Source organism: Macaca thibetana, chromosome 17, assembly GCF_024542745.1.
Source record: "Macaca thibetana thibetana isolate TM-01 chromosome 17, ASM2454274v1, whole genome shotgun sequence".
Classification (NCBI taxonomy): Eukaryota; Metazoa; Chordata; class Mammalia; order Primates; family Cercopithecidae; genus Macaca; species Macaca thibetana.
The window spans coordinates 89352837-89366889 of NC_065594.1; the positions used below are offsets into that span (position 1 = coordinate 89352837).

General features: G+C 51.7%; 1 protein-coding gene across 1 annotated transcript in view; it reads right to left on the reverse strand.

Moving 5' to 3' along the window:
• The window catches only part of IRS2 (insulin receptor substrate 2), a 30959-nt gene extending 17227 nt beyond the window's left edge, over nt 1–13732 (reverse strand). Inside the window, exon 1 of the mRNA XM_050765901.1 lies at nt 9202–13732. Within this exon, the coding sequence (XP_050621858.1) occupies nt 9202–13201 (4000 nt within the window). The 5' untranslated portion in view covers nt 13202–13732. The remainder of the gene's footprint in view (nt 1–9201) is intronic.
• Nucleotides 13733–14053: the final 321 nt, after the last annotated feature.

The following is a 14053-nucleotide window of genomic DNA, read 5'->3' on the forward strand; positions in this document are numbered from 1 at the left end:
ACTGCTTTCCTGCTTTGCTCATTCAACCAGGTCTCCAATCTCACCTGCTGTCTGGTGAGTCACGGGGCTCACCGCTGGGGGTGCTGGCCACGAAGGAGGTACTCTCCCCTGATGCTGAGGGGCCTGACAGCTCACACAAACCAAACACTGCACTGCCCACAAGAGTTCCAGGCCACAGGTTTGCCTATTATGTGTTTTAAAGTGTGAATATCTTAAGAATTTTTATGTGTTTGCTAAAGTGTTTCTTTCTGCTTTTGAAAGTGAGGTTATAGTCACGTCTTTAGAAAGACAGCAGCTTCTGTGAAATTAAATTTGTATGAAAACTATTTATCTTCATATAAAAATCCAGCTAAATGATTTTTTTCCCTGAGAATTATAAAAAAGAAACAATAAACAACAAAGGCTGTTAAAAATAAAAAGGCACTGACGAAATACTCAAAACCCCAGAAGATAACCACCTAGCAATGACTGACTAGTTACTTATTGGTCCTTAGGCAGATTCTAAATTGGTTAGTTTTCAAATAAACTCATTAAATAAGTTAATGACTCATTTCTTAGCAAAATGTTAATGGACTTATCCATAATGGGGAATATATGATATTTCACTTATAGAACAAGCGCCTTAGAGACACAGAGAGCAGTGACTGAACGCACCCACTGACTCATCAATCACTGTGTCACCTCCCCCCCCCGCAGGCTGAACCTGTTACACAGAGCAAAGACTTCAATTCTGCTAGATAATGTAGGCCTTTTTCACTCATCCCAATAACTTTGTTTCCTTTTCTTTAACAAAGTGAATACATGACCGAAAACATTTGTCAAATCTTCTCCCCGCTCAGTAAACACTGTCCACATAGTCATGAAGAGCCATATTTCTCTGATTTATAACACGTTTCCTCATTTAGGAATTCAGCATTCTCTATTTCTGGCTTTCAGGGTATCTTTTAGTCTATGGATGAAGAAAGTTACTAAAATGTTCCAAAGTAAAAAGACCAATATCATTTCTACAAATACTACGTTGTTCTAAAGAGCATAGGCTGTATCCTGGGAGAAAGTTATTCATCAGGATACAAAGAACCAACTGAGATGTGTCATTGTTTGTATCACATTCTCCTATTCTTTCTTGATGATATCTACAAACAACTCTACCACTAATTAAATCAGTGACCTTGACTAAGACTCCCGACCTCACACAGCCTGTTTTCACAACTTAAGTAAGTTACATTCTATCAACAGTTCTCAACTCTTCCTTCTCAGAACACCCTTGCATATTTTTTTCTTATTGTCACCACCTAAGTTGCAAGAGTTTTAATGTATTTGATGGTGGTGGTGGGGAGGTATCTTACCAAGTATCATAAACTGTTTGCTTTACTAAGATGTAATCAAAGACAGCGAGAGGAATCTAAGTTTTCCACTTTGTCGACACATCTAGAGGTCCAGGAAGCATGACTGGAGTCCCCAGAACAGATCCATCACCAACTTAACAGTCAACTCTAAAATTCCCTAGCAACATGACAGCCTTGAAAATAGCATCAAATACTAAACTCTCCAAACTGGTGGATGTAAAAACTGATTAAAATAAATAGAGGGCTTTCCTACCAGTCTTCCTCCTCAATTGTCCCCATTTTTCTTTGAATTGATACCAAGTGGAAGAAAAAGGGGTGGGGGGTAAGTAACTATCACTCCAGCAAAATATTAACTTGAAGGCAAGGGTCTAGAATAAAATCCTAATGTAATTATTGCATATGAGCTTCCCGAGCAGACAATACGACATTCGAGAACTGGGCTAGGGATACTAAGATGTTATGAGGTTGAACCGCACACTCCTTCTCCTTTTAGCTCAGAGATCTCGGGCAAGTCATCTGGCCTCTCCACACTGTAGGTTCTCAATTCCAAAGAATGGGGTTCATGGTGGTTCTGCCTATGCCACAGGATTTTTTGGAATAGGGTACAATATTGTATATAGGAAAATGTCTTACCACTATAAAGGGAATAAAAACACCTTTTGAATTTTACACAACTCTTTTAACCCCAAGAGGATAATAGCAGACAGTTATCTGTCCATATTGATCAGAATAATGGTACATTGTCATTGCATTCAACTTCAATAACATTCTTTCAAAATCTTCAGTTGTCAGTTGTCTGCCAAGTTATGGGATTATCTGTTACACTTACACTTTGGAGGCCAAAGATTGACTTATTTAAGTCCATAGAATGCACAGAGAAAGCACTATATCACAGTCTTAAATATTAAAGATTAAGCATTAATACTATGCAAAAGAATGAGTCTTTTTTTTTGGAGACAGAATTTCACTCTTTGTTGCTCAGGCTGAAGTACAGTGGTGCGATCTCGGCTCATTGCAACCTCTGCCTCCCAGGCTCAAGCGATTCTCCTGTCTCAGCCTCCTGAGTAGCTGGGACTACAGGTGCACGCCACCATGCCTGGCTAATTTTTGTATTTTTAGTAGAGACGGGGTTAAACCATGTTAGCCAGGCTGGTCTTGAACTCCCAACCTCAGGTGATCCGCCTGCCTCGGCCTCCCAAAGTGCTGGGATTACACGCATGAGCCACCACGCCCATCCAAGAATGACTCATTCTTAACATAAACATAAGTATTTTAAGGTAACAAAATCACACAGTATAACAGGATTGTAAAGTAACAAAATCACATAGTATAATGAACTATATCATAGTATCTGCTTTAATGCATTGAAAACAATTGAAATTTCATACCACACCATAATAACGGACTCAAGTATTTGTACTAACTGTATAGGGGTAAAGTAACAGTAGACTAAGCTTAAGTTATAAAGTTTCAACACAAACAAAAAACACATCATTAATACTTGAATTTCGGTTATGGAGAAAAATATCACATTGAGCCTCCCAGAGCATCACTGAATGAGATATTATGGAACCACACATACACACATACACACACACACACACACACACACACACACCAGCCCCAAATATTTATTTCTGGAAAACCCAATACTCTTTAAAATGAATATTAAAAGATCCAGCATTAGGCTGGGTGCAGTGCCTCACGCCTGTAATCCCAGCACTTTGGGAGGCCAAGGCGGGCGGATCACGAGGTCAGGAGATTGAGATCATCCTGGCTGACACAGTGAAACCCTGTCTCTACTAAAAATACAAAAAATTAGCAGGGCGTGGTGGCACGCGCCTGTAGTCCCAGCTACTCAGGAGGCAGAGGCAGGAGAATAGCTTGAACCCGGAGGTGGAGGTTGCAGTAAGCTGAGATCACGCCACTGCACTCCAGACTGAGTGACAGAGCGAGACTGTCTCAAAAAAAAAAAAAAAAAAAAAAAATCCAGCATTTACAGGGTGCAATGCATGTGATCACTTATCTTTAAAAAATATATTGTGGGTCAAAATATTGTATCAAATATTCCAAATTTCAATAAAAACACAGTAAGCAAGGAATATTTTATAAACCTTGTGTATATAGATATCATATAAGACATAAGAAAACTAGACAAAGTTTCCAAGGTTTCACCTCTACCCACTCAAGTTTTACAGTGTCTTTGGACACATAAAAGTGACTCTATACAAACTTAGTATTTTTCTAGTCTAATAGAAAATTAATCAGAACCACCACATTGACTATTTTATCATTTGTAAACATGTAACCTATAAGTTTTAATCCAATCTATTTCGGAATTCTTATGTAATGAATTCACTTAAGTAATAAAGCTATAACACAGAAGCATCTTGCATTATTTGCACCTGCAGAGCAAAATGCTGGCACACAATATATACTCCAACTCTCTCTATACTAATCTTCACCTATGCATTTTATTTTAGCACCCACTTAATGTTAGTCTCTGTAGCTATCTTGAAAGAAACTAAAATAAATAGCAATCATCAACCTCATCATCTCCTCCATGCCAAATGATGACTTTACTACTTTTCTTCAGAAAAGTCTAGCACTGAACTCTGTCTACAATAATCTACCTTAAGTGAGTCAGAATAACCACTGCAATCTGGAAGAACCCACTCAAACTAAATATAGAAACAGTGTCCCTGTCTAAACTTGGACAGCATTATTTTCACAAAAACCATGATCTGACAGTTAGTATGTTTATAACCAATACTTTTGGACATTCAGAAAATTTTGTCTTCATTTGTTCATTAAAATGCCAACACTAAAATGTTTTGTTCATCTTGTATAGAAATATACATTCTGCTCTCATCCATACTAGAGAAATTAAACAGAGAATCCACCTGCATTACAGCTGTCCAAATGCAGGACAGGGTGGCACAGCACTTTGCTTCACCCAGTGTTTTCCTCACTCTACTTGGCAATGCAGATAAAAGAATAAAGTTACATTTTCCCTTAAGTTTATAAGGTGAAATGGGAACACTTAATTCTGTGCTACTCCCCCTAGAAAAAACCCAAAACAAACAAACAAACAAAAACCCTTTCTACTTGCCAAATCTGATACCAAAATTAACTAGCTCTTGGAACTATGCTTCTGAAGAAAATGCATTAGTGGGAATTTTAACAGAAAACCCATTATACTCATGCTGTTACTAAAACTTTTGCAAGTTCTTCTCTTCAGAAAAAAGAGCCTCATTTTTAATACTGATACTTCTAAAGAAAATAAAATATCAATTCTCTACTAAGATTCCTTTTGGGGGGTAGAAACACAAAATAATCACACATTTTCCTACTATGTTTGATAAGCACAGTGCTACCATCAAAACTGCAGGAATGACCATCCTAATTAAATCAACCCCAAAGAATGAAAGCTCAGACTAAACAAGGAGTAGTCAAACAACCGCAGTGTTCTGTTTTTCCTTCAATGCATTCAGCATTAAGAGGCGATTTTTAAAATGTACATTCAAATTATACATTTTCATCTTGTCAACATCTCTTAATACATAAACAAGTCATAAAAGGTAGTCAGAAGTTCAGTCTTAATATAGTTTCAGGATTACCATACTGTTTTCCCTAATTGTTACTTTACTATGTAATTCAGAACACCACTTTGTTACAATCTGTTCATAAATATCTATGAACAGATCTTAAATTAAACAAAGGGGGAAAACAATAGCTCTTGGGAGCCTGGAGTGGAACTAGCAATGAAGCAGTAAAGGTAAGCAATTTTCAAGGTGCTGGTTCCATTTTCAGACTACACTGTTACTGTTTGTTTCAATGTAAGAGTACCCATTTACAAAAGTGTCTTTTCTGAATACATGCATGGTTTCAAAGTAGTAAGTATCAACAATTGGATTTATTAGCATCTTCCTTTAGAAGAGCTTAAAACACTCTTGATGTTTATGATCTCATTTGCCTTCCAGCAGCCTTGTGACACAGAAAGGGGAGGGTTATAATTACCCCCATTTTACAGACAGGGAAAGTGAGAAGGAAGGATTAAGTGGCTCGCCCATAGACACACAATGACTCATTAAGATCAGCAACTAGAAACCTGGTTTCCTGATTCCTGGTTTAGTGTTCCACATACTATGCTTCCTTCTATGAAGTACTATTTTTGTAAAGGTTTCTCTTTCAATAAAGGAAACAGAACAAGTCACGTGACTTTCATTCATGAAAGCCCGTGTGTGTTTTCACTAGCACCTTAGTTGTCTGCTCCTGCGAAGAGGGCAGCAGCAGTGCGTGCCATTATCTTCTTATGGCCAGAGCCAGCCAACTAAAGCAAACCAGCGCCCGCCACAGCAAACAGAAAGCTTGTGTGGTTTGTCAATCATCTCACTGGATTTCTGAATTTAGGAAAATTCTCTTCTTTACAACTTCAAAAGGCAAAACTTTTCAACATAAATCGTGATTTTATTGTCCCTTTGGAAACATGTCTCTTACCATTCTTTCACCGTAGGATAAGAATTGATAGTCCTTGTATCCAACAAAACTTAAATATGGATACTTTCAGTGGTAATTCTGATCTAATCTGTTTTATACATACATACATATATATATATATATATATGTGCCAATTTTAGAACAAAATCCCTAAAATCACTAAAGAGGAACACTAAAACAGCATATTTTATGGCATTCATCAATCTACTATCCTAACACAAAAACATAAAAAGTTAATTGTAAAAATCAGTTTTAAAGCGCAGGAAATTCAGTAGCGTATTTCCAATTCCCAAACAACAAAACCTAACAAATTGGTTGGAGTTTCCACATGCATACACACCAAAAACACATGATAAGTAACTTTAACTTGCCCTAAAATAAGATGCATAATTTAGAGTTTGCTCTGGACTAATAAAAACAGAGGTACCTGAGATACACGTTTTAATTGGCTCTTGCATTGAAACCCCATCCCCATTCACAATTCTATTGTAAACAACTGCCAGACATGGCTGGAACCTTACCTCTCTGCTATCACTTATGCAAATGCCAAACATTACCCAAGTAACCCCAAATTATTCTGCATCAGCATCACTAATGAGGTCTTCCCAGGCAGAACAGGAGGAGCTCAGGGTGGAAACACAGGCCACTTTGAAGAGCTAGGGAGGGCAGGGGGCCGCCTAGTAAGTGCTTTCTCTACTTGTCTTCAAAGAAATGCTTTGCGAGTCTGCCTTCTACAAATCATTGCCTTAAAGGACACTTATCTACTGTGAACTCTGTATTTATGAGCATCACAAACAAATTTCTAGTGCATGTGTGAGTTAAATAAAAGTGGATATTCATCCCAAGTTCCTAAATGTTTCCTTTCTGTCTCAACAGACCACAACTTTGGTGCTACGTGGCCTAAGGTGACACTAGTCTTTCCTATTCTGCTGTTCTCTGTGTTCAACTTACTTTACTAGAAACCCAGTGGGGCAGATATTTCCTTTTTTAAAATGTGATTTGGCGTGGTGGACTGACTGCAGTTGTCCATTTTGATTTGAAAGAGTCCTTTTACATCTTAGAAGAGGGTTCATCATGATACCCACACAAACTTCGGAAACACACAGCCCTAATGATCTCTCATCTTTGTTCAGTAGCCATAGAACGCAGGCTTCTGTGTGGACTTCACAATCGAGAATCCTACGGCTGAAAGGAATTTTATGTGGGTGGGAAATCTTAAATGAAAGCTCAATCCAGTCTCTAAATAAACTTATCTCTTAGAGTTCAACATTTTCACTAGCCTGAAAAGGGCACTGTCTCCTATTTGGACCCCAATTCTGAATGTATCAGCTTCATCAGAAAGGCCTTGAGTCCCTCCAGGCCTGTAGGCACAAATTCCAGCTTATGGCCCCTGCTATGGCAGAGCCCACTGCTGAGGCCCCACCTCCACCCACTCCAGGTTTGTCCCCCTGGCTCCACTGAAAGCAGGAAAAGGTGTTATGTTCTTAGGCTGTTTTCTGATTAGAATCAGATTCCGGCAAGATGTAGTTTACTTTCATGTTCACACTAGCATATACCCATTTGTGCAGACCATAAATATGTGTGTGTTTCCCTCCTCAATTATACTGCTGCTGTGTTTATAATGGTCTGTGTCTTAAAGGCAGCTAATCCTTCAACTTTCTGACACACTAGCAATAGTGTATAAGTAACTCCAACCAAAGTGACCTTCAGCTGAGAATCACTGTTCATGGGACACATTCTGGCGACTTCCAATGATTTAATTGGATGCTGAAGCACCACGCTCCTGATAATTCTCTGTGACTCTTTTCATCTTCTAGTCTACGGTTTTAATAAAGGAAAGAGCTTTTCTCTGTTACACTGGAATAACAGGGTATTCACCCCACAGCTATAATTTTAAATCCCATGGACCAACAGTCCTAAGTATACTATAAAACAGATACTAGATTTGGATAGCACTAAACTGGTCTATTTAAGAACAAAAGGCTGCGAATCCCCAGCCCACCTTGATCCTCATCTTATGACCCTTGAAGATTGTTTACACCTTAGGCTCACATCTAGTCCACCATCCAAATTTTACTATATGTTTCACTGTTCCCATAAAGCCTCTATCCTGCTAGGAACCCCACAAAGAAAACAGCTACGAAATTAAATAAAGTCTCCCGATTTGAACATTCACCTTTCCCTTTCATCTCCCCCACCCAAACACCATTCAAAGTTTAGACAACCAGAATGCACCACCAGCTGCAAAGTCAGCCCAGCTCTGTCTCCTCACGGATATTTGATGAGAACGCGAAGAACAATACCAGCACCCTCCTATCCAATTGTTCTTGAAAAGACCTGTGTTTTTTTGTCTTTCCCTGTTTTCTCCAAAGCACTGATTGTAAATCCTGGCTGCACATTCAAATCATCTGGACAGGTCTGAAAAACACCCATCCCTGCCTCCTAGACATCTCATGTTTCACTTCAATGTGTCTTGGCATGAGGCCCAATAGGTAATTTTTGAATCCTCCCCAGGTGAGTCTCACCTGGGGCAGGGTCCTCAGAGGGTGGTCCCCTGGCCAGCAGCATCGTCATTATGTGGAGACTCACTAGAAATGCGCAGCCCGGGCCGCGCCCCAAAGCTACAGCATCGGAAACTGCGGGGTTAACACAGGCCAGAGATCCATGTTTCAGCAAAGCCCGCCAGGTAATTCCCACATATGCTCAAGTTGAACACCACTGCATTAGGCTGTGTGCAGCCTTACCGTTTCACCCTTCAGAGAAAAACAATGCCTCCGATGGAAAAGCTCCTACAGTTTATGTGTAAAATGGAAATAGTTAACTGTCACTATTAACAGCCATCAAAATGGATGCTCATTTCTTAAATGACTTTCAGGTCTGAATCTTCAAGCTCACCAAGAATCAGGCGGAGCCCAGCTCCGGGAACACAGAGAAAGGTGAAAACTGCAGCTGCGGGCAGCGGTCCGGACCCGCAGGTCCTCCGGAAGAACGGACCCAGGCACCCAGGGGAAGACAGTCGGGTGCCCCACGGCCTCTAGTGTGGCCGGTCTGGGAGAACTTCCACTGTGTTAAGGGACAGGGGACTGTGGGACGCACAGAATGGGGGAATGGGTGGGGCCTCAAAAATCAGTCTCCCTCCCACGCGGAAAACGTCATTCAACTCAAAGACGAGCTTTCTGGCAAGTTCTCTGAGGGAAGAGAACAAGGCAGCCCACAGAAAAACAAAACAAGGAGCCAGAGCCAGGCTGTTGGCTTCAGGGTCAAGGTCCCAAAGAAGTGAGAGCAGTGAAACCCAAGAGGCTCCCTCACCGCCCCACCCCTGCTTCCCGCCAGACGCCAAGGCAAAGGACCTCACCTTTCACGATGGTGGCCTCCTTCAAGTGGTGGGATAAGAAGTCAATGCTAGCGTAGGTGTTGGCAGGGGGCAGGGCACCGGGACCTGGCCCCCCGCACCCGCCACCGGTGCTGCCGACGCCCACAGCGCTGATGAGACCCCCGAGGCTTCGGGTCCGACCCCAGGAGTTCTTGTCTCCCGGCTGAGGAAGCGGCGACTGCGGCTGCGGCTGCGGCTGGGGTGGCAGCCCGGGCTCCTCCCTCACGTCGATGGCGATGTAGTTGAGACCATTCTGGAAGCCGGCAGAGGTCTCTCTGCGCATTGGTGATCCACCGCTCCCAGGACAACCGACCAAGCCCCCGGGCTGACCCGGGGTCCAAGGACGGCCCTGCGGTGCCAAGGGGGGCGCCGGCTGCAACTGTCTGGGGGAGGTGGGCGGCTCGTCGCCCCCTCCAGGGACGCCGCCCACGCCGCCCTCGCTGCTTTTCCTGAGAGACACATTTTCCACGGAGGCCGAGTTGTGGCGCTTGGGGTTGTGGGCGAACGACGGGGACACGGGGGTGACCGTCGTGGTGGAGGAGAAGGTCTCGGAGCTGTGGCGGCGGCGGCCCCCCTGTGGGTCTGCGCGGATGACCTTGGCGCCGCGGTGGGGGTCCGGGGGCTGGCTGGCCTGCAGGAAGGCCTCGACCCCCGACACCTGCTCCATGAGGCTCAGCCTCTTCACGCCCGACGTCGGGCTGGCCACGCGGACAGCTTCTGGCTTCGCGGGGGCCGCGATGGGTTGCGGCGGGGTGGCGGCCACACCGAAAGCCATCTCGGTGTAGTCACCATTGTCTCCGGTGTCCGAGGACGAGGCGGCGCCTGGGCCCTGGACGGTGGCAGTGGCCGAAGCAGGGGGCAAGCGGTACAGCTCCCCGGGGGGCGGTGGTGGCGGTGGCGGCTGCAGGGACGACGACGGGGATGCGGACGGACGCGGGGGCAGCGGCGGATACGGGGAGGAGGCCTCAGGGGACAGGAGGGCGTCCAAGGAGCCCACGGGGTGGCCGCTCCGGGCGCCCGGCTTGGGAGACTTGGGGGAGCTGAAGTCGAGGTTCATGTAGTCAGAGAGCGGGGAGCGCTGCCGGCTGTCGCTGCTGGTGCCCGGGGTGCCTGAGCCCAGCGACGAGGCCGGGCTGCTGGCGGACAAGAGCGAGGAGGACGAGGCCGCCGACGCCAGCAGGGGAGGCGCGGGCGGTGACAGGCGGGCCCCGGGCTCGCCAAAGTCGATGTTGATGTACTCGCCGGGGCTCTTGGGCTCTGGCGGCAGTGGGTACTCGTGCATGCTGGGCAGGCTGGGCAGCCCCTCCAGGGACAGGCGCGTGGGCCGCACAGCCCGGCCGCGCTGGCCCAGGAGGCCCTCGGGGCGGCCGCCGCTGGGTCGCACGGGCGAAGGCACTACGGGGTGAGGGGGCTGCGTAGGGCCGGCCCCGAAGGCGCTGGCCGCCTGGCTGGGCCCTGGCGTGGCCTGAGGCTCCAGCCGCTCCTCCTCCAGGATGCGCCCCACGGGGGAGCTCATGAGCACGTACTGGTCGCTGTCCCCACCGCAGGTGTAGGGGGCCTTGTAGGAGCGGGGCAAGGAGCTGTAGCAGCAGCCAGGAACGCCCCTGAGCGGCTCCCCGCCGGCGTGCAGGGCTGCGGAGAAGAAGTCGGGCGGGGTGCCCGTGGTGACCGCGTCGCTGGGGGACACGTTGAGGTAGTCCCCGTTGAGCAGCAGCTTGCCGTCCGCGTGCTCCATGGACAGCTTGGAGCCACACCACATGCGCATGTACCCGCTGTCCTCGGGAGAGCTCTCGGCCGGCGAGCTGGCCTTGTAACCGCCCCCGCTCGCCGGGAATGTCCTGCCCGCCGCAGAGGTGGGCGCTGGCCCCGCAGGCCCCGCAGGGGGCACGGTGGCGGCGGCAGCGGCGGCGGCCCTGGGCTGCAAGATCTGCTTGGGGGCGGACACGCTGGCAGGGCTCATGGGCATGTAGTCGTCGCTCCTGCAGCTGCCGCTCCCACTGCCCGCGAGGGCCGCGCCAGGCGTCATGGGCATGTAGCCGTCGTCTGCACCCAGGTTGCTGCTGGAGCTCCTGTGGGAGCCGATCTCGATATCTCCGTAGTCCTCTGGGTAGGGGTGGTAGGCCACCTTGGGAGAGGACGCGGGGCAGGACGGGCAGAGGCGGCCTGCGCTGCCGGAGAAGGTGGCCCGCATCAGGGTGTACTCATCCAGCGAGGCGGAGGAGGGCTGGGGCACCGGCCGCTGCCGGGCCGGCGTGGTCAGGGAGTAGGTCCTCTTGCGCAGCCCTCGGTCCAGGTCCTGGGCCGCGTCTCCCGAGACCCTGCGGTAGGGGCGGCCACAGTGGCTCAGGGGCCTGTCCATGGTCATGTACCCGTAGAACTCACCGCCGCCGCTGCCGTCTCGCGCAGGGGGCGTTTCCGCGATGGACTCGGGCGTGTTGCTCCGGTGGCTGCAGAAGGCGCGCAGGTCGCCGGGGCTGGAGCCGTACTCGTCCAGGGACATGAAGCCGGGGTCGCTGGGGGAACCCGAGGCGGAGGCGCTGCCGCTGGAGGGCCGCTGGCCGGGGCCGTGGTGCAGTGGGTGCGGCAGGGGCGGGTGCGGGCCCGGCGGCGGCGGGTAGGAGCCCGAGCCGTGGCCGCTGCTGGACGACAGGGAGCCGGGGCTGGTGGCGGCGGGCGGCGAGTGCGCCACAGGCATGGACATGGAGCGGCTGTGCTGCAGCGCGCCCCCTGCCGGCAGCAGCGCCACCTTGCTCCCGCGGCCGCCGCAGCCGCCGCTCAGGGTGTGCGAGCGGCTCAGGGGCGCGCGCACCGGCCCGGGGCTCAGGGGGCTCCCAGCCACCGACACTGGCCTGGCGCCCGCGGCCGCTGCCCCCGCCGCCGCGCCGCCGTCGCCCTCGCTGGCGGTGCGCACCCGGCACGAGCTGCACTTGGCCGCCGGCGGGGTGGCGGCCAGGCTGTCGGTGCGCGAACGGCGCACCAAGCCCGTCTGGCTGGGGGGTAGGTTGACCAGGTGGTGGTGGCGGCGCGCGCCGGGGACGCTGATAGGGTGTGTGGCCGACGACCCCGACGACTGGCTCTTGCTGCGTGGCCGGAACTCGAAGAGCTCTTTGAGCGCCTTCATGGCCTCCAGGATGGTCTCGTGTATGTTCTGCGCCACCACCGAGTCATCCGCCTGCATCCACAGCTCGCCGGGACCCGTGACGGCCGAGCGGCCCACCTCGATGAAGAAGAAGCTGTCCGAGTGGCCGCAGCGGCGGATGTTCATGAGCTGCAGCGTCACCGACGGCTGCTCGCAGTTGAGCTTCACGAAGCCGATGGTGCGCGCCGACAGGCACAGACGGTACACGCCCGTCAGGTTCTTGCTCTGGCCCAGACCCTTGGGCTTCAGGTTCACCTGCCACACCTCGCGGTAGGCGGCCGTGGCGGGCGCCACCAGCCCGTAGGTGTCCTCGGCGCCGGCAGAGCCGCCCAGGGCGCCGGGCAGAGAGGCGCTGCAGGACGCGGCGGGCGCGGCGGTGGGGGGCGCGTCTGCGGCGGCCGCGCGGCCCTCGCTGACCAGGTCGGTGAGCGCGCGGTACCAGCCCTCCTGCTCCTGCTCGTTCTCGGCGGCCACGGCGAAGTACTCGTCCTTGGTGTAGAGGGCGATCAGGTACTTGTGCTTGGCGTCGGCGCGCTTGTTGATGTTCAGGCAGCAGTCGAGCGCGATCACCCGCTTCGGCGCGCCTGCCTTGCTCCGCCACTTTTTCTCGCTCTCGTAGTACTCGAGCCGCGGCGGCTGCGGCGCCGACCCCCCTCCCGCCGTCGCCTCGTCGCCGCCCGTGCCGGGCCCGCGCAGCACGAAGAAGCGCTTGTGGCCGTGCTTCTGCTTGCGCAGGTAGCCGCACTTGCGCACGCTGTGGTTGTTGTTGTTGTTGTTGTTGTTGAGGTTGGGGCCGTCTCCGCTCGCCGGCCCGGGCGGCCCGTGCCGCGGCGGGCTCGCCATCCCGGGCGCTTCAGGCCGCGCCGCCCGGGCCCGGCGCCCAGGGGCTGGGGCGAGGGGCGGAGGGGGCGCGGGCGGGGGCGGCTCCCTCCCACCCTTGCGCCCGGCCGCCCGCCCGAGCACGCGTCCCTCGGGCCCAGGCGGTGGGGAAGGTCCGGGGAGGCCCGCGGGGGCCAGCACCGCTCGGCTGCGCCGCGCCCTCCGCGCTTCGGGGCTCCCAAGGATGCCCGGCGCGGGCGGTGGCCGCCCCCCGCCCCGGCTGCCTGCGGCCGCTGCCTCCTCAGGCTCTCGGGCGGCGCCGGGGGACGCGCTGACTGGGCCGGGAGTCGGGGTCCCCGAGCCGCGGGGCCGAGCCTAAGGCGCGCGCGGCCGCACCGGGGCTGCTGCCGCCGCGTCGCGCTCCGGGGAGCCGGGGTGCGCCCGGGCGCTCGGGGTCCGCGCCGCCGCCGGGGCTGCTGCCGCTGCTGGTGCTGCTGCTGCTGCTGCCAAAGGCGACCCGGGCTCGTCGCGGTCCCCGCCGCACAGTGAGTAACACATCGCGCACCGAGTGACTGAACTAAGAAGAGCAAAACAACATGTGACTCGGCGTTACGCAGGCACACACGGCGCGGCCGCCCCGCCCCGCCGCCTCGCATTGGCGCCGCGCCCCCCGACGGACGGCGCGCTCGGCCAATCGGCGCGGCGCTCGCGGGGGCGGGCCGCGCGCCCCCGCCCCGCCCCCCTTTCTCCCCGGGCCGCGTTTCCCGCCGTCCCCTCCCCCTCCCGCGGAGGCCCCGGCCGGGCCGGGCGGGGTGGGGGCGGCCCCGGCCTCATTAATCAGCGGCTCGTTGTGGATGCCGGCGGAGGAGATGCCAC